At 41.8% G+C, this 21,281-nt stretch overlaps 2 protein-coding genes and 1 long non-coding RNA gene across 6 annotated transcripts; 2 read left to right on the forward strand and 1 right to left on the reverse strand.

The window, feature by feature from the left end:
* Positions 1-2,935: 2,935 nt before the first annotated feature.
* Positions 2,936-8,831, reverse strand: LOC6535301 (elongation of very long chain fatty acids protein). Its single transcript, XM_002095921.4, has 8 exons — positions 8,384-8,831; positions 5,857-5,992; positions 5,608-5,798; positions 5,465-5,545; positions 5,243-5,405; positions 5,037-5,173; positions 4,699-4,977; positions 2,936-4,268 (listed from the first exon to the last, which is right to left on the reverse strand). The coding sequence occupies exons 2-8, from the start codon at positions 5,915-5,917 to the stop codon at positions 4,116-4,118; spliced, it is 1,065 nt and encodes a 354-aa protein (XP_002095957.1). The 5' UTR covers positions 5,918-5,992; positions 8,384-8,831; the 3' UTR covers positions 2,936-4,115.
* Positions 5,999-15,163, forward strand: LOC120322043. The gene is made up of 2 exons (XR_005561835.2): positions 5,999-8,168; positions 8,278-15,163. It is a non-coding gene; the product is annotated as an uncharacterized LOC120322043 (long non-coding RNA).
* Positions 15,164-15,936: 773 nt separating this feature from the next.
* Positions 15,937-20,949, forward strand: LOC26534835 (dynein axonemal heavy chain 1). 4 transcript variants are annotated; one of them, XM_039376854.2, is made up of 2 exons: positions 15,937-16,585; positions 17,665-20,949. In XM_039376854.2, the coding sequence occupies exon 2, from the start codon at positions 17,793-17,795 to the stop codon at positions 20,892-20,894; it is 3,102 nt and encodes a 1,033-aa protein (XP_039232788.1). In that variant the 5' UTR covers positions 15,937-16,585; positions 17,665-17,792; the 3' UTR covers positions 20,895-20,949. The 4 variants fall into 4 exon arrangements, with proteins under 4 accessions (XP_039232788.1, XP_015047037.1, XP_039232786.1 ...); XM_015191551.3 differs by having other exon boundaries at positions 15,937-16,453; positions 17,610-20,949; XM_039376852.2 differs by having other exon boundaries at positions 15,937-16,453; positions 17,631-20,949.
* The last annotated feature ends 332 nt before the right edge of the window (positions 20,950-21,281 follow it).

Here is a 21,281-nt window from a genome sequence, read left to right on the forward strand (position 1 = left end):
ATATTGTCCATTGTGTGCTACTTGCAAAATACAAGCTTAAATCTGAAAGCCGTCGCTAAATTTCTAAGAAAACACTGACGATCTTGACGAGTCAAAATTCAAAGAGCAACTAAACAGAAACGCAATAAACCAACAAAAATGCGACGCGCTTCTTTGTACGCTTCTATCGTTTTCGTCATTTGTTTTTCGTAAGTACTATTTGTTTAAAGTGTGCCTTCATTTATGGTTTTGATTCTTTTTACATAATGTACGATGTATGTGTGTTAATTTTCACAATTAAAATAAGACGACATTCCAAATAAATTTATGTATGTATACATAATTGAAAAAGATGCTAGTAATTCAGCAGAAACTGTGTGTAGATAGTAATACTTGTATTAATACTAGTCCGGAAACTGCTCTTGCAGAACATCCATCTAATGTGTGGCAAGTAGCGCCGACCTGTTGAATCCACATGTCCAGAACTATATTCTTGATTTCAGGCCAAAAGAAGTTCGTTGCCATCGCCCGGTATCGCTCACCATTGACGGTGTGGCCAAGTTCCTGTGCACGACGCGCAATTGGCTGTCGCGGGTTTCCGAGGACACTGTCTCGTACATCAGCGATATTTTCGGCAGAGCTCAATCGTAAAACAGGCATTTTACATCTTACTCTCGAACAACATGGCCGCAATGAGTTCGAGCAAAGACATTCGAATTATGTCTTTGGTTTGAGCGTATCTATTGAATAACGCTTTATTTGTTCGCTTCAAGACTCTTTTGCTTAAATTAATAGTTTATTTTGTGTACACAGGACTAAATTCGGACAATTGGTAGTAATAATACAATTGATCGGGGTTCAGTGCTTGAACACATCAAAAGGGCTCGTATAGAGTATAGTCTCCGTAGCATCCCCACATACGCCGATTCATTACGATGCATTAAGTTATGTCAACTTGGCGAACATCGCGCCCTCTCCGACTTATGCGTCAAGGGTCGAGAGCCAACAAGGTCAAAAGGGGTTTAAATATTTAATCTGTACAGCAGAGCTGTCGCTAGCGGATTTGTTTGCCTAAAATTAGTATGTTAAGTAATGGCCCATTTCTATGTTAAGTCGGTAGCAACTGCAATGCTATTAGCTTTATTTAATTGTTTCGTTCGCTCCTGCACTGTTGCACAGCCGAGCGGTTCACCAAAAAAATATTTCACTATACATACCTTTTGTGTTCAAAGTTTTTGCTCCGGAGTCCAGTACAAAACAAGAGAGAACGCTATAGTCGAGTTCCCCGACTATCTGATACCCGTTACTCAGCTATTGGAAGTGCGAGGGAGAGTCTTCAACACTGACAGTTTTTGGCGGTTTGTGGGCGTTATAGTGGGCGTGGCAACAAGTTTTTTGGCAAATCGATAAAAATTAACAAGACTAATACAAAAATGAAAAAATATCAAAACATTTTTCAAAAGTGTGGGCGTGGCAGTTTTGGGTGGTTTGTGGGCGTTAGAGTGGGCGTGGCAACATGAATCGATTGACTTGCGCTGCGTCTATGTTTTTAGAGTCTGTATGTCGAATCTTTTTAGCTTTTGTAGTTCCTGAGATCTCAGCGTTCATACGGACGGACAGACAGACGGACGGACAGACAGACGGACGGACAGACGGACATGGCTAGATCGACTCGGCTATTGACATCGGCTAGATCGACTCGACTATTAAGTATGTAACAGGCAGAAGGAAGTGTTTCCGACCATTTAAAGTATATATATTATTGATCAGGATCAATAGCCGATCGATCTGGTCATGTCCGTCAGATTGACGGATATCAGATAGACGGAGAACTCGACTATAGCGTTCTCTCTTGTTGTCGTATAATAAGGTGCTTAAATTTCTTTCTTAACTAATAAATATCTTAAAAGAAATCAAAAATGTAGCTTATGATTAGAAAAATTGTATATAAGCTATTGTGATGAAAGGTTCCACTTACTATATAAATACCCTTTATTCAATTAAATTATTTGCTTTATAAAAAAGCTAGCAAATACCCGTTACTTTCCGATCGGTAGTTTTCTATTGGCAAAATAAATAAAAAATAAAAATAATAAAATGAAAATGAATCAAAAGTGTGGGCATAACTGTTTTGGGCGTTTTGTTAGAGTTGTTTTGGCAAAATTTTTTTTTTGGAAATCGATAGAATAATATTAATTTTAAAATTCAAAATATTTCAAAAAATTTACATTATATGTTTACATTATTTTTTTTTAAATCTGTGTTTTTGTATCCCTAGGTTAGATCGGACGAAAGCAGCAGATTTAAATTTCTTCATGTACATATAATAGTCGCTTGCGCACATACTCCTGGTGCGCTTCGTCTCACAGGGATACACTAAAACTTAATACTTATTTGACTCTAGAATCTGCATGCTTAATACTATTTGTTACAGATCCCAAAATCACAGCGTTTAAATAGACATTTTGCCAAAGCTACCTTCCTTTCTTGTTGCGTTTAAGTATTCCTGATTAGGTTCACTAGTCGGGTTAGGTTGATTTTAAAATAGCTGATTTCTGCTCCGCGTAATTCTTTTAAAATCGTATTATTTTTTTAGAGTTCTTTTAAACACAAAGTTTAAAAGGGCTAACATTTGTTTGATCAACGGTCTTGGTGTATGCCATATACATTAATCGCATTATCGCCGATTTTTCCGGCTGGCAATATGCTTTGGTAATATTTCTAACAATGTCCAATCTCAATAGGGGATCGCCACACATTCAGAGGCTCTAAGGCCTTTCTACGTATCAGTTATAAGTGGGACTAAATTAAATGTGATCATCTATTAACAACAATATAATAATATTAAATATGGATTGAGAATTTTTACGACACTGACCCCAGGGATTTAATACCTGCCATGTAGGTTATACAAACAAAATATGCGTTAATATGATTGAAATATTTTCTTGAACTGTTTAAATATAAATTAATAAGCTTTATTTCGGTTAACTATAGTTTTTGAACTTGTCAGCTTTAGCAAGATAACCTAACAATGAAACCATTCGCACGGGTTAACAAACAGAATTACACTTACAAATAATTTGTCACCAATACTTCTCACTACTCTGAAATAAACTCGATTAACTTCAAACCAAAAATGGGAACAAGCGGATAAAGAATAGGTAGTTATAAAGTAATATATATGAGCCACACCAAAAGGAGGTTTAATGAAATGTGAATAGTTGAAAACCACCGAATAAACTGATTGTCTCCCCCTCAAGCCGGTTTGCACTTACAGTATAAAAGCTATCTCCATGTTCTGTGTCACCCTTTTTTGTCTGACTATTCTGTGTTCTTTAATGCGGTCGTCCGTTTAATAGTCATATTGCCTAGAAAGGCGAAAGGGAGGTCTGAGTCGTGTTGCATTTTGCAATTGGCTAGCTAGCTACAATGTATAAATAAGTTTTACAAAGTATTTTAACAAACTGCCGTTCTCTCAATATTCAAAGTAAGCTACAAATAGTATAACGGGTTATTTGAGTTTAGAGCATGTATAGCTTGCTTTCATATATCATAAGGTCGTAACATCTTAATTCTTTATCAAAAATGTCCATAAAAAATGTTACACCTAAAGTGTATGTACGTCTTTGTAGGTTTTTCTATGCAGTAAGCTACACTAATATAGGTAATTGGAATATGCAGTTAATTTAAGCAGGCTTTATGGCTCTATAAATATTCTTCTAAAAATAACTTTCCTCTGCGCAACGGATTTACGTTTTAACGGGACGTTCATAGTGATTCAAAATGGTTTGATTATCTCTTAGTTGGCTTGTGCTTCCGCTTCTCTTCCTACTTAGCTTTATTTGACGGTTCGCGGGGGTCGGCATAGGTGGCGTTTGATTCGTAAGATTCCGCTCATCCGAATGAGTTTTGATATAACAGATTTGATGTATTCTACGTATTTAAAATATAAATTATTAAAAACAATCCATAAACCGAGCTCTCCCTATTTTGCTTTGCTGTGGTCTCAATCGTCTTCAGCTACTTCTGCCAAGTTTTTTTTTTGTTTGTTTTGTTCTTCAATCTGGTTCAGTTACACGCTAATCACTTAACATAAACATAATGAATATCATCGAAGTACACATAATCAGCAGTTATTTGACTTTGCGCTGATGCAGACTAGAACTACTGCTGTCCGGGTTAAAGATGGCATCGTTGTTGGATAACACGCCCTCCTTGAAAAAGCCGTCCTTGTAGGCACCATTAGATTGCCCGTTGCTTTTTACGTACTCGTCCTCCATCACCGGCTGAAACGAAAACAAAGAGTGTTCAATGAGTTCAATGGGTTTAGACTGCACTAGACGGTGGCACGTGTGTGCCTGAGCGAATGCTCAATTGTGTGTTTTTCTAATGGGCGGCAGATTGGGGCTGGGACTGGGCTTGGACCATCGCATCCGGCTTCACATGCTAGCGCTAATTGAAACATCCCCCGCTGAGAGTTCGCAAGTGCTGTTTGCTTAACTTAGCTAGTTAGAATTTTAAGTTGATAAACAAAATGATGATGATATAACACCCCACGCCGGCTCACCTCACCTCACCTTGGTGAGGTCGGGTATTTAAGGCCTTGGGTATGTAAAGAAAATATATGTGCTTAGTCCCCACTTGTATCACTTAGGTGATGACCTTGTATACCCCTAATGGACCACTGATTAGGTATTCGGTGAAGGTAAGACCTACCATGCAAGCCCCAGTATTACTGCCGTTTGCAACCAGGGCGTCACCCTCTCCGAGATGCTTGCTGTGTCCATTCGAAGGCAAGACGTTAGCATAGCCGTTGGCCTTGACCGCCTGCCGGCGACGTCGAGCTGCATTGAGATACTTCGCTTTGTAAAAGTCGGAGAACAGGAACAGGAACATAACGCCATGCAAACCGATCCAGACCATGAAGCCCTTGGGGTAATCACATTCACGGAACAGAAGCTGGAACTGGTGGGTGAAAATAGCCACGAATTGAACCTGCAAGTCAGAGGAAAACATAAACAAATCTCGCAAAGAATGGAAACCTGGTTCACTACCATTTGAAAGGTGGTCAGGTACTTCTTCCACCAGATATATTTCTGGTATTTCGGACCCATGGCGGCGATCATGTAGTAGAAATACATTACAATGTGCACGAACGAGTTGAGAAGGGCAAAGAAGGTGCTATGACCGCCTGTGAATGAGAAAATTAATGTGCTGTACATTTTCCATCTATGTATATAAACGCGATTCCTATACGTACCTGGTGCAAACTTGAGACCCATCCAGACAGAGAAAGGCATGCAGCCGTGATGGATGACGTGGAGTGTGGAGACGTGCTCGTTCTTTTTTCGCAGAATGAAGAAGAGTGTATCGAAGAACTCGGTGAACTTGGATATGTAGTACCACCAGCAAATGTTGACCATCTAGACGGTGGAATAGAGTTTAAATATACTTTTTCAGGGATATCACTGCACGAATTTACCCGCATGGCCAAGCCAGTGGTGCTATAGTCAACGGGCTGACACTTGAAGCTGTAGTGGCCCCACCATCCGCTCATTAAGTACTGCAATGAAGGGAAATACGGATTAGGCTGTAGGCAGGAAAAGGGGGCCATAAGTCACTTACCTCATAGAAGATCCACGCACTAAATATTGTTTGTATCGCGTTATATACAACTAAAACCGTTCGCAGTTCCATCGGTTTTCGTTTGGCCATCAGCCTGGGTCCCAGGGATTTACTGAAGTAGGCATAGAATATGCACATGCAAAGTGTGGGCATTGGCGAGGATAGCAGAAAGAAGTCGTTGACGCGAGGATCTGAAATGCAAAGACGTTACCTAAAATTACCGAAGCAAAACTCCTGCTTCCGACATACCGCTCTTATTGTCCATTAGGTCCCGATACCACTCCTGGGCTTCTTGCAGTATGATTGCCATTTTGTTGTCACTTATGTTTGTTGATCCTGTGATGCTAGTAATGAGATCGGTTCTGTAAATGGTTTATAAACCGAGCTGCAATGGAGCGGAATAGTGTGGTTAACTATTGGGTGTACATATTTTTATAGAATGTAGGGAACTATCAGCCAGAGAAGTATTTAAATCACAGCCAACTTTTAACTCCGCCCGTAACTTTTCAAAGGTTAATAACATTTATATTGACGTAAATCGCCAAACGGCAGACTCTGCAAATCGGTTTTCATGTAATTGACAATGCGTTAGAGGCAAAACACATTTAAAAGCAAGATTCATGCAATTAACAATTCTCCCGTGTATCAACACTTTGGATCAGGAAATTATAGTGCCAGTTGAAGCGGTAATGAGGGGCGTGACTTGGCCACTTGCACAATGCGAGCTGCTAACTGGACAAAGACTGCACTTTGTACCCGCCGGGCGTATTCCGGTTCCAGATTCCATCACAGTGGGCTCAGGCCATTCCAATTTTGATCTGATCGCGGGTTGAGAGAGTTCAAGCAATACACCGCCGCGGTTAGTACAGGTTCCCGTCAACTGTCTTATGAATATCAATTGATTGCTGACGGGACATCGAACGAAATCCAGCGAAAATATATACACTCGCCGTCTCAATTTTTTCATTCTGAGTCAATCTCATTAATAGGATAAGTATAAGGTTTGTATTGAAATATGTTGAGTGCTTGTTTAGAAATGTGGTAAAAATAAGAAAACCTAAAATTGGTTGGTAATCAGAAAAAAAATCCCTACAATTAAGTTTCTTAAATGGTAATTTAAATTATCATGATTGGTAAGAGAAGCGAATGGCTTTCGGTGCAATGTTGCACATTGCTAGATGTAGGCATTTGACGAATGAGCACCGATTACTTTTAACCCATGAAGCACCATTTAGTCCCAGCTATGTGACATGCATCGATTACAGAAACTACTTTCCAGATACTTCCCAGCACTAACCAAAGCCATATGAACAAGTCAGTTACTGCAGTTTAGGTGGCTTTTTGAATGTCATGGGCAATAAACTGGCCATGGCTATGGTGATGGCGGTAACGATGGCGATGCCGATGGACACGTAAGACTTGGGCAACTGGCTGGCGTTGACAAAAATGTGCCGCTTTATTGCCGATGCCATTGCCTCAGCCAGCGTGAAATTCGCTGCTGTCGCAACCGGTGAGTTGGCGTTCGTAGTTCGCTGTGTGGGTCAGTGGCACGCTTTCCGCGTTGGCCTCGCCCGGAGGCATAGCATCCGCGAGGTGTGGCGGCGGCACCGGGCGTTTGACTTGCGATTTCGCTGTTTAATTTGCATAATATATAAAAACGCTTGGGACCACGCTTCTGCAGAGGGATGGCCATCAGCCACAACCACTTAGCTCGGAAGAGGAGACGGATCCCACTTATGTAAGCGGCACGACGGAGCACAGTGCAGAGAAGAAGATGGAAGATACGGGAACAAAAAAACGAGGCGGCAACTCGTACTGGAACTTGTGCACACGCTCTGCGGGCGTCATCAGCGGGCCATCAAAAGCCATCTTACGGTCGCAGTATGGACCCAGCCACGGTCCTGCTATCAGATTGGGTTCTTAATCGCCATCGAACCCCTCCGACATGTCGTTTTGGGGGCTAGGTGCCTGCACGCTATTGTTTACACGGTTGAGTTCTGCAGCAGGTTGCATTTTTGAAATCAATTAGAGCGGCTACACCCGCAAGCCAAGGCACATGCACTCCAGCCAGAGCAATACCGAATAGCAAAAACGGCGTAAATAGTTTGATAAGCTTGCTGATTTTATCGCACTCACCCCAGGGGCGGGTGAGTATGTAGATTACACGGCGGTGACCGGGTTTTTCGTGGCAATTGCTCGCTTAGAAAACCTAATTAAGTGGAAAATCGATGCCAGGGGACCAAGAGCTCCACGGCGGAATCGCGGATGACGCATTTTTGGATGATAAGCGTGTGTCCATGATGATCCATATATTAAAGCCGACAAGTGAGTCACGGACTATGAATTTAATTTTCAGCAATATGGGACCCATTTTTTTTTAGATAGGCTTCTTGTGATAGCCAGCAATCAGAGAATTGAGTTGGCCAGCTGTCCTCTTATCAGCGAACCCCATTGGCCGCATCCGATGGGGCATCGGCTAATTGGATTTGATAAGCCGGCTATCAACCTCTGTCTTTAAACCAGTGGAAGTCCCGTCACGTTTCGGGCGATTATACAATGCGGTTGGTTGGCCAAAATCTATGTGCGTTGGGTTGCACCACGTACCTGCCTATTTTTTGTTCAATATTTAACCGTCTGCTCATATATTTACGTATTTTGATTTTTATTCAGGTTTTGCCTTTGGGACAGTACTAGCTGTTTGGGTTTCTAATTAGGAGGGGGTTTGTTATCTAATCACAGTCACTCGGCAAGGCCACGCACACACTCGGACACTCACTTGGTCAATCAGCGCGGGTCCCGCCTTCTTGGCCCGTCGGATCGGAATTGAAGTCGAATTTGTAGTCGGCTAATCGGTCATTTGGCAACTGAGGCGGACGATCGGTTGTTCCGTTTACGCGATGCTCCACCTCGCACGCTTTTAAGCCAACTGACGACTGGTCGGATGTGCGTCTGAACCTTATCAGGCAGCGGCGGCGAAAACCGTCAACATCGAAACCTCAACCTCGGCGACCCGACGAAGTTGAATTGATCAATGCGCTCACGAGTACAACGATTATACGGCTTAAGTGTGAATCACGCCAAGTACCTACTGGGCGGTTATGGTATTTGGTATCTGGTATCGGGTATTGGGTATCGGGTATCCACCATTCACAGGGCTTTTCACAGGCAAAAGTAAAAAAGCGGCGCGAGAGTGGTCGAGAGCCCAGAGGCAGACACAAGCCGCTACGTGAACCGTTGTCCAGCGAGTCAGAAATACAACTGACGCACCGCTCCACTCCGGCGATCAAAGATGGTCAGTCTTCGTACATCGCAAATTATGTATTTATTCACAGCGGCGGTGGAGAAACTAGAGCCACGCTGCATAGACTTCGACAGTATTGCTCAATAAAGTTATTGCGAAAATAGCTCTGAAGTCTTAATCCCCTAACTATAACAAACCCGAAAGTCGGGTGATCGAGGGTTCTTAAACCTTATATAATCCGAAGTCAAAACAAGAGAATGCTGTAGTCGAGTTCCCGACTATCAGATACCCGTTACTCAGGTAGTGGGAGTGCGAACGAAAAATTTTAACACCTTCTGCAGTATCGGTAAAAATTCGGAAAAATTGGGCAAAATTGGTCAGACCAGATCGATTCCGTTTACTATAATATATTCTATTAAGACACAACAAAACAACCCTATGTGGTATGGCCTTGTTTTTTTTACCGCTGGTGTATGCCAGTAAGCCAATGGAGCGAAATGAGAGAAAACCACGCAGGGAGATTAAAGCGGCGGTTTCTGTGTCTGCGTTTCTGCTCTCTGTGGCAAGTCGTCATCTTCTGCGGCACAGTTTCTTTCTGATGTAACAGCGGTTGACGCGACTACTTGTTGACCAGTTGGCAATTTCCATTTTCATTCATGGCTGCGATTTGGCTAGCTGGCCAGTTGGCTGTGGGCCACTAGGGTACCGTCGAAATCACTTTCGCTTTCTGAGCCTCTCTATTTTAGCGGTTGCGTCGATGGCTTCGCCGCTATCCGTGATGGCCACCCTTGTTTACGGGGTTGCAGACGCCTGGCAGACGGATTGTGGCACACATCTTGCCAACGGGTGCATTTGACGCTTGCGAAAGGGGAGCCCATGCAACAAGTGCGCGGAAGTCTCCGGGCAACCGAACGGAAAACAGGAAAAACCCCGATCGGTGCAGAGAGACAACGGTTCGGAGTCGATAAACCGTTACCTGCATGCCCAAGGCCTAATTTCTGGACTGGCCAGTCGGCTGGTTGCCCCAAAACTTGGCCAACTGGAAATACGATTTTATATTCTCCGCGTTCGCTACTTTCTTTTCGAATCGATTTTGTCGATATCTGTTCTACACAGCCAGATACCCTTGTCGGTCATTAGTTCCTCATCAACCCACTTTAAGGACGTGGTTAGGCGACGCTGTCAGGTTTTACTACATTTTCGATGGGGTGAACCACCCTTACAAGGGTTAAGTTTGGATCTCAGTTTGACCCTTTTATAACTTAAAATTATATGTTGAAAATACCATTAATGGACATGCTGTATAAACAGCTCCTTTCTTGTAAACTAAAGGGCACAATAGATTCCTCGTAAGTGTGTTGCACAGAGATGAAAGGGATTAGCATCCCAGCCGATCTGTCCATGGCAGTTAGTCTGTCTGTGCGTAGTTCTAATAGTTGTCACTCCTACCACGTGCTTACAAAAATTGTCCATGGTTAAACAAAATTCAATATCGGACTATAAGAAACCCTTTGAAACTTAAATAAATTATAAATAAAAAACAGAGCGAATTACTTACTACATGCTGCTTGAGCTGAATAACTGGTGTCAAATAGTTGCGGCACTGGACTTATAGCGATCTCTCTTTTTAATTTCTATCCTAGCTGGTTCTTTGTTTAAAATGTTTAATTAAAAATGTAAAATAAAATCGGGTTTTTACGAGTGATCGAACTCTCTAGAATGCACAAAAATGTACGTTTAAGCCTGAATATTTCGGCGCGAAAGCTCATATGCAAAACCATATGACCTACTAATCGGGTCAAAGTCAGATACTGGTATCGAGGGTCTTGAAAATTACTTGTATTTGTTACAGCAATCAAAGACAACGCAAATTAACGCGCTTACAAAACTAAAATAGCACCACGTAATCCGAAATGGATTTCATGGTCAAGTTGCGCAGTACCGAAGACCTACTTTGTGGGTAGATCGGAAGATGCAGTATAGCTCTATAACGCTGATCTAATGATCAAACGATAATCCATGCCCAGAAATACCTTTCACAAGCCTAAAAGGTGGCACGGATGCCATCAATTCATTCTATATTATAAATTTATAAATAAGTGTTCACACGTTTGTATACTTTCGTCATATGCATATGAACACGCTTGTGCTCGTATATTTCGGCGATATAGTAACGCTTCATGAATTACTCGTGTCATAACTACTAAAACTGTACGTATATTTGTGTTATTACCGAGAAGCGACTAGGACTGCATAATTAATGTAAAAAGAAAGTACAAATTAATTATTTAACGATTGTACGCAGTTGCCTTTATTTTAAGTGAATTATGAATATGTAATTGCAATTTAAAATCACTGCGACCAAGTAGTAGAGTGTTCAAGTCCGAATTCTAGAGGCAAAAATTATTGGAACAATTTTTTGGTGATCGAATAATTAAATTAAAGGGACAATAACTTATTATTAAAATGGGTTTGAAGAAAGAACGGCAAAAGTTAAAAAAAAAAAATGTAAATAATTTCATATAAAAAACTTTAGTTCTACAACTCTTGAAAAATCCTCTATTTTAGAGGATATACATATGTATGTCGATAGATAAATATCGGCCGCAGTGTATGTTGAAGCTAGGGACTTGTGCTATGTTTCGGTTTCTACTTTCGATTGATTTTTTTTAAACACTTTTTCTTTGTTTAAAATGTATGGTACTTGAAATTCTCTAACATTGAAAAATGACCAAATTTCCGTGAACAAGTACATACAAAAGTTACTCTATTTGATCGGAATCGCTGATGTTAAGTTTTATGACGTTAAAAAGGTATTTCGAAATTCTATTCACTCTTTACTAAATTATTTTGATCAAAATAGTTCATTAACAATACTTTTTTTTAAACATTTTTAAGGTACTTCTTGTTCAAAAATATTGAAGTACCCCAATATCATTTTAAAATATACATATGAAAACAAAAAGAAGCGTTAAAAAAAAGTTATTTTAAAAGTTAAGTTATACATAAAGTAAATTATCTTTGTAACATTTTTAAATCGCTTATTCGTAATGTTGTTGTGGGCTAGGCAGTTTTGAGCGGTTCGTGGGCGTGGCAACATGACTCAACAAACGTGCGCTACGTCTATGTCTCTCGTAGAAGGAAGTAAACCATTTGTAAACAAATAATACGAAAGTAGATATTACAGTTCTCCGATTATTTGATACCCGTTACTCAGCTAGTGTAAAAGCAATGAAGAAATTTTAACACTACAATTTTTTGGTGGTTTGTGGTCGTTAGAGTGCAAAAAGATTTTTGGAAAATCGAGCGAATTTAATGTGAAAAAATATCAAAACATTTTTTAAAAGTGTGGGATAGGCAGGTTTGAGCGGTTTGTGGGCGTGGCAAAAACTGTATGCTTAATCTTAACTTTTTACGAGTAACGGGTATAAAAACATGAATCATGAACACTTTTGTAAATAGTTATACCCGTTACTCGAGTAAAAGGGTATACTAGATTCGGTGAAAAATATGTAACAGAAGGAAGTGTTTCCGACCATATAAAGTATACAATATATTCTAGATCAGGATCAGTAGCCGAATCGATCTGGCCATGTCCGGCTGTCCATCCGCCTATCCGTATGAACGTCGAAATCTCAGGAACTATAAAAGCTAGAAAGGTGAGATTAAGCATGACTCCAGACACATAGACGCAGCGCAAGTTTATTAACTCATGTTGCCACGCCCCCAAACCGCCCAAAACTGCCACGCCCACTCTAACGCCCACAAACGCCTACGCACTTCCACTACCTGTGTAACGGGTATCAGATAGTCGGGGGAAACTCGACTATAGCGTTCTCTCTTGTTTTATTTAATTTCGATTTTTTCATTTCTCTTGCATATTTTTAGTCACAATTATGGGGACAAAGTCAGAAATGAAGAAGCCAGAAACAGTATAAAACAGTTATTGGGTAAAGTACTTCTAGATTGTGCGGGGACAGATTAGGATATCTGTTTAGCCATGCCATTTTTAGTTTTTTAGATATATGCCTGGATTTTGTTGTTTCGTATTTAATATTTTGTAGTATTTGCATCGGTGTTAATATCTTTCGTGCTTTCGTGAAAAATAAAAATTAATCTATTTAAATTATATCGCGACGATATTTTTTACACACAAGATATTTCGATTTCTGATCTCCTCGAAAGCAAATAAAAACGGTGGCCTTCGATCACTGGCTTGGATATATTGAGACAAAAGCGCATGTAAATGGCGGACCGCTTACACCTGACGGCTTCTAGTCAGGCGTTCGATTTATGTACATATGTGCACATGTAATTTGTTTGGCTGCTCGGGAAGGTCAGACCCACGGAAAACTGACCAAGCTGCTGAAACACACGATAAAAGTTCTCATCGCAGGCCCGCACTGCGTTAATGGTATTAAAATGCATTTGTAGATACGTACATATGCACATGGATAATTCCAAATGCATAGGTTACTGGTGTCAGACTTGGATGTTTTTGCTTTTTTGCGACTTTGCTTCGGGCGTTCTAAATCGAGGAGAAACCACTAATACTGAGGCTTCGGCTTTCATAACACTGTCGCGATGAGTTTACCAAAAAGGGCATAAAAACCACTGCATTAGGACAAAAACAATGAAACTAAAATACCCAAAAGATAGACCAGGGGGAAAATAAAAGAAGGGACAACATCGGGCGTTTTCTGTCGTCAGGCAAAACGAGCCTTTGAGGGGAAAATGAAGTAATGTGCGAAATGTATAGGTCTTGTCAAAGTCAGAAGAAGCAGAAAAAAAAGATGGCTTCGAAAAGCCGAAGTTTTTGTACGCTTGCAGATGGGAAATTGGAGGCCACCGAATCTATCGGTAATACGGGTGATGTTATTTGCTGGTATATTGTATAAGAGTATTTTATTATGGCAGCTCAAAAAATTTTGTAGACTTGAAAACTGGAATCGTTTGCCCATTCTTGTCCACCAATTTTTTTTTTTGTCCGTTACTCTCCAGTCATTCATTCTCAATCAGATTTCAATCCTTTAAATGACCAAATTAAGATCAAGATATAGATTTATATACATATATATAGATATAGATCTATATTATATCGATCGATCTATCGAATATCGAGACGAGACGATAGCTGTGTATCAACAGTAGTTCTTTTCGACGAAGAAGCCACTGGATTCGTATTACCATCATGAATTGGATCTGTTCATCTCACCGCAGATAACGGAAAATTTGTCTTTATAGCACAGCAGCAGGTCGTGAACCTAGTTCTCTTAACTGTGATGATGCTGTCACTGTCCATCTAATGCTTGTGTCCACAATATGGAAACATCAAATGGTACGGAGATCGTGTCCCAGCATCAGAGACGAGAGTCTCAGGGGCCTGAGAACCCGCACAATATTATTGTTCTCTTCTTTCTCTATAAGACAAACCGGTTAAAGACTTTTCAGCATAATAGCAGTGCTCAAAAGTGCTTATTAAGCATGCGCTGCCAAAACACATATTAGCGAGCACCTACGAACCAGAGGACTAACACATGCGATTTCTATAGCCCAGTTCTCTTGGACTTTAGACGAATTTTTTTGTTGGCTCGAATAATTTGAGAGTGCTTGTGGGTGTGACCCATACAGCCAGCAGATTGTATGTCTCATCTGTGCTGAATTAGCCACAATCTTGTAATTTACCGTGTAAGCGCTGGTGAATATTTGGATTTGATTTGTTTTCCGAGCAATCTAACCAGATAATATGTTTACTGAGTTCTAAGCCAGTCGCGCCACCCAAATACCTGACAGTTACCTCTACGCAAGGTCCAAGGTGCAAAGCGATCAATTAGCACTTTAGCACTGCATTTTTGCAATCTATTTGCATAGGCGAAAACCCTTGACTCTTTACGAAGCTCTAGGTTTGGTTTTCTATCCACCGGCCAGCGTTAATTGATGTCACACCACATTCTCCAGGTGGTACATTGGTACATACACATATCTGATCAAAGTATTTAGCGCACTCGTTGGCTGACCCTAAAAAACCTGAAAAAATGCGAATGCAACCACATTTCTCGACGTTTCCGCATTCGCCGGACAGGTGAAACTTTTTGATTGACTGACATAGGCGACACACCATACTGCACTCCACCAAAGGTACACAGTAGGGGAAAACAAGATAGCGAAATGCGTACGCAACAATAGTATTTAAGTCAGACCTAGCGCCATTTCTCGAAATAGTTAAGTAAAAATAAACTAGTAGTCTATAGGAGTGAGCAATTAAATCGAAAACGAGAATGATCGATAATAAAATACATCTTATTGTTCATAAAAGTATCTCTAAAAAAAGTATCCAATATATTCGAAGTAGCATATAAATTCCTACTTATACCCGCATTTCCAAAATAAAGGTTTTTTTTTATCTCAGTCGGGAAACTATTGTCGAAAATATAATTTATATTTTTTATTCATCAAAATTTACTTAATAAATAAGTTAAAAACGAATTATAGTTATAGCTCAGAGGTTTACTTCATTTTCCATTTCATGGATCCAAATACGCCAAATAAATACTATTTTATTAATTGAATTACCGATAATAGGTCATCAAGATCAATTTAATAAAATAGTCTTTGATAATCATTCTGAATTTATTGAATTAAATAAATTTAACTATTTCTTAATGGGCCATAGGCTTTAAAGGTTTTGATATGCACATAGTGAAATAAGCTGTATATAAAAAATAAAATTCGAAATAGTAGCATTCGTTTTATCCTACATATGTACATACATATGTATATATTCATCCCTCTTACAAAGGGCGCCCACGTCCCTGGGCGCTCTCGCTTAGCCGCCGACACGTGTGAGCTCTTTTGCTCTCTTAGTCTGTTGGCTGTTGCTTCGCGGCGGATCTCTTCGGCACCGCCTGCTGCCGCTGCTACTATACCATAGCGAAAGGGCGCGGCGGGAAGCAGAGCAAGAAACAGTGGTCTACCGCCACTTTTTTAATTAAACCATGAACCCACGGCAATGGCGGTGATGACTAATATAGCCCGAATCGCAAAGGTGGAGCAGCTGGAAAATGCCTCCGCGCCGTGGCGTTACTCACCTGCGAGAGAGGCAAGCGGCAATTGGAATGGAAGAGGAATTCCGTGTGCACACATACGAATGCACTCGTACACGGCCACAAATACGCACTCGCGAAGGAGAACGAACGCAAGTGTAGAAGGGCCCGCGCTTTTAGGAATTGAACAATCGACTAGTTTCCGCTTGGGCTTTCTGCCGATACTTTCGATACTGATACTTCGGTACCGCGGGCTGGGATGCCGATGGCTATGGCGATGGCAACAAACAACAGCAACGCCAACAAAATTTTTTCACTTTAAATTAGCTCGACACACACACACGCACCGCATCGGATCTCACCGCACATAAAATATATCCGACAACAAAAAGTAACAGACTTCGCCATGCAGAAAATGCGATCAAACTCAAAAAAACTACATGTGATTCCAAAAAAATATATATTTATATTAAATTACTTCTTAGTCAACTAGCCATATCTTTGGGTGTTTATGGGAAACGACAACGCGAGTGAAATCGTGCAGCAACAAAGAGCGCGTTTTGTAAGTCGCATAAAAATATTTTTGTACAAAATGTTCTCACAACTTCAAACATGTTCGATTGGGTTGGCAGAACCTAAACAGGCACTAGTGTTGCTGTTTTAGCATTTTTAAAGCTCAACCTAGCTTACAGGGGTAAGTCAAAAGTCAAAAGTATTTTTTCAATTGTTTTCAATTGAAAAAAAAGCTCGTTGTGTAAATACTTTTGACCACCTCTGTATTTGAAAATGGATATGCCCGAAAAATGTGTTAAAGGCATCACAGATAAAACGATTCAATCCGAAAATGACAAGTATAAACTGACTAACACCAAAATGGAACACCAGTTCTGTCTACTGTGTTATTGTCATTTGATAAATTTGAAGAAAAGTACCAAAGATACACCAAAATAAAATGGAATAAAATTTCTAGGCTAAACTAAATTTTTTTTCCTCATTTACCAAATACTTTAAGCTGGACTCCTTAAATAAATAGAATGTTAGATATTTTTTAATATTGTTAGTAATTAAAAGAAGAGAGAACGCTACAGTCGAATTCTCGGCTTATCGGACATCTGTTACTCAGCTAGTGAAAGTCGGGGAACTTAGCGCTTAGTTCCTGAGAGCGATGCATGCATACGGTCCTGATAAAGAATATATATATGTATGTACATACTTCATATGGTCGGAAACTCTTCCATCCACCTATTACATACTTTTCCACGAATCTAGTATATTCTTTTACTTTACGAGTAGCGGGTATACAAATCAAAACCTTTTTTGATAATGTGGCTTGGATTTTAATAACATAGCTTTGATAGTTCCTGAGATCTGGTCTTTATACGGACAGACGGACATGGGCAGTTCAGCTCGGCTCTTGATCCTGATCAAGAATTGTATACTTTTCAACGAATCTAGCATACCTTTTACTAAATGAGAAAGCATGCAGACTTCAGATACATAGACGTTTGTTGACCCATGACGTGGCACTCTAACGCCCACAAACCTACAAAAACTGGCAGTATTGAAATTTCTTCTTCGCACTTCCACTAGCTGAGTAACGGGTACAAGATAGTCGGGTAACTCGACTATAGCGTTCTCTCTTGTTTTGTTAACGTTTAGTAAAAGACAACAGTTATAAATTTATTTTGTAACAATCAATAAATACACCTTTTTGGAAGGAACGTCACTTTCCCATTTAGATTCACCATAACAATATATTTCATATGGATCCAGAAAACTTGGAGGTGGGACACAATTATGAAGGTTCCCAGGAATCCTATGCGAGCAGCACTAGTTCAATTAGCAACAATGGACAAGATGAAACTCAATTTAAGCGTGAGGCTGAAAAAGCTATCTGCATCATGCCGCCCCGACCGGGAACTACTATGATGAACTATCAGGAGCTATATATTCCACGGAATCAGCTCACAGATGTATATTACCCTATTCAGGAGGCGCAACGATGGCTTACTCTAATGGACAAGATGGGCAAGGCCCACCGTTTTCCACTGCCTACGATTCTGCCGAAAGTGATCCAGACCCGCTACGTGCCAAAGCGTCATCTTCCAAAGGACGTTGAAGTGGACCGGAGGCGTCGTCAGTACCAGAAGATCAACCTAGTAAAAGAGCTGGCCAAGGCGGGACTTACTGACGACGTCCTCCAGCCCACCGAGGAACAATACAATGTAATGTCCGAATTCGCCTTCCCACACAAATTTCCCCTGAGCTACTTCGACGACAGCAATTTTGACATTAACTCTCCGGCGGCCTGGTTTGAGCTGGGAGCTGTCGGAAATGCCCACTACCCGCTTCCAGCGAAGGCTTACCTGCCCTATAACCGAAGTCTGCTAAACTGCCAGTGGGGCATGGCAGCTGTTACCGCTCACCACGAGGACTCCGACCTTTGGACACTTTTATCGCTGGAGGACGGATGCACGTACACGGTACCTAAGCTTCAGTTCATGTTCATGGCCGAAGACCCGCACAAGTACATCAAGCGTCTGCAGGCCGCTGTTCACGAGCGGCACAAGGGAGAGCAACTTATGCTAATGGAGCTGATCGTGGATTGCGTCCTGCACGAGGATATTGAGTCCACCGTGTTCTATAGCTTTAAGCCCATAGAATCGGTCCTGCAGGCGGCTACGGCGTCCGCGCAGTGCAAGAGGCGACTACGCTCCGAGGTGAACTTGGTGTTCGAGCGGCTAATGGCCCTATATGAGTTGGAGCAGTTTATCCTTAAGATGCCGAAAGAATTTCCCCAGTTCCGGAATATCAACCTCAAGGAATTTCTGCCCCGGTCTTTCGCCGTGGACGTCTCCGGGAAGGAGCGTCTAGAACTGCAAGCCCTTGGCATAACCATGCAAGAGAAGCGGTATGACTTTCTAAAGGCTAGTTTGTTTTACTGTGGCGGTGGCATCGAGGCCATGGCCGGAGTGGCCATCGAGTGCCAGTACATCGAAACACTTTCAATCTTCATCTGCAGCTTTAGCAAACCTCTTGCACTAGTGGACTTCCTTCAGGCGCAGGAGGCGCATAGCGACAACGTTGCTACGTTCCTTAAGGTCTATTGGCCGCAACAGCTGACAACGGTCATTACCGTAGTACTCCGAGCCCTGGGAAAGGGCTGGCTGGACATCTCCCTCAACACTTGGACGGTCTATCTCATGTGCAAAATCTCGCGGTTTATACTGCAGGTCAAGTTCCGTATGCAGGAGTCAATGGAGGTGCTGCTCGAGACGTCTCTGATAAACTTCTCGCACTTCGTTTGCGACCCTTGCCTGCAATTCCTTGAATTGAAGTCCAACTACAAGTGGACCAATAACTACATAGACACCGAGTTTCCTTTTCAAAAACCTGTATTCGCCATGACCCTCGGCATCAGCGATGATCGCAAAGTATTTTACTCCACTGACCCGGATGAGTTTCAGCCGGGGCTGGTCGAGATCTTTAAGAAGTGCCTGGAGAAATCGGCTGGCGTAAGGTGCATAGATGGTTCTGTCATGAGTTTTTTGAAGTTCGCCCCTAACCTGTATATCCTCACGGTAGAGCTTATTGAGGACAAGTTCCTGAAGGAAAACGAGCTTCTGAAAAACTGCTACGCCAAGGCGGTGCTGCCCCTCAGGGCATACGCTCGACACTACGAGAGGTTTATCGACTTCTATCTTCTCAATATCTCAACCTATATGCAGGCATATGCTCAAGCCCACAAGCCATCCTCGGAGGTAAAGCGGGACATTCTCGAAAACAAGCGATTGAAGGAGGAGGTTCGCGAAATCCTGCCTGCCTTTATTACCATTGGACCGTTTTACATAAACGTGGATACAATGAAGCAGTTTATGATAAAGAAACGCATTGAAGTCGTGAGGCGCATTTTCGAGTATTACGTTGACCGAATGTATGAGACGAATGAGGCTCTGCTGGACCGTTGCCTGGAGATGTTCCGCAGAATCGCAGAACGTCCAATAAGCATTGAACACCTGTACGAGATTCGCGACTTTGCACAAACCGTTCCGGATTTAGTGGATGAGCTAAAGGCTGATATTCAGGTTATGTGGCTGGAGTACGACCTGCTGGACAGCTTCTTTTACAACCTGAGTGACCACCAGTTCGCCATGAAGTGGAACGTGTATGCATGGCCGCACCAGATAATGGTGCGATTGTCCACCTTGAAAGACGAGCAGAAGGTGGACATTGAGGAGTTTCTCCGCCTGCACGCCAGCGAGTGCCAGGCGTTTGAGGAGCGTCTGGAGTCCCTCAACGACGAGGTGCAGGCCTACTCACTGGCGTTTAATACGAATCGCGCCCAGGAGACGTCAGTAGATATTAAAAAGACGTGGGCCCTGATTAAGGAGCTCGAGAAGATCAGCCAAACACTGCAATTCCGGCAGGAACTATTTGAGCTAGAGCCACTCTCTGTTGAATTCCTGGAGAGCATAATCGCGAGCTTTAATCCCTATAAAAACCTGTGGTACGCCTGCGCAAACTTTTTAAAGCTCGAGGACGCTACCTTGGGCAACCCGATAGCGCAGATGGACTTGGAGGATGTGTGGAATAGTCTGATGAGGCTTCGCGATGAACTCACCGAGTCAATGAAAATATTTCACGAAAAAATCGAGATTATGGAGGTGGCCAAAACGTTCATTGCAAAGATCGACGATTTCGTTCCAGTTTACAATAGCATTAAGGATATTCGAAATGAGAACTGGATGTACATTCACTGGCAAGAACTAGGAGCGGTGACCGGGCAAGAGATTAAGTACTCAGTAGCGATGAACTATCAGTACCTCATACGTAAGGGAATCTTGGACTTCCTGCCCGAAGTCCATATTATCTCAGAGAAGGCCAACAACGAGGCGGAGGAAATTCGGTGCGCCATCGAGGAGGAAGAGAGGCGGAAGCAGGCCGAATTGGATGCTCTGCTGTTGCGCAAACAACTCCGCAAGTGTCGCAGGGATATACTGTAGTATACTGTAGTTGTTGAAATCGTTTAAATGCACTACAAGATAGTTTCTGGATAGACATCTATCTGCCTGAAACAATGGCTCGACTGGGCTCTGGGATGGTGTTCTGTTTTTCCCTCTTTATAGCCGTAACTCGTAAAGTAAATGGGTGTAAAAGATTCATTGTAAAGTATATATATTCTTGATCAGGATATTAGCCGAGTCGATCTCTCCGCCCGTATGAACGTCGGGATCTCAGGAACTATAAAATATAGAAATATAGAACATAGACACAGCGCAAGTTTGTTTCCTGAGAAGAGAGACAGCTGTTAAGGAGAACGTAACTCAGGTAATGACCGCCGAGTGCCGGGAGTATTTTTGTGGTGGATTGGGACCCATGGCGCCAAACTT

Source organism: Drosophila yakuba, chromosome 3R (genome assembly GCF_016746365.2).
Source record: "Drosophila yakuba strain Tai18E2 chromosome 3R, Prin_Dyak_Tai18E2_2.1, whole genome shotgun sequence".
Classification (NCBI taxonomy): Eukaryota; Metazoa; Arthropoda; class Insecta; order Diptera; family Drosophilidae; genus Drosophila; species Drosophila yakuba.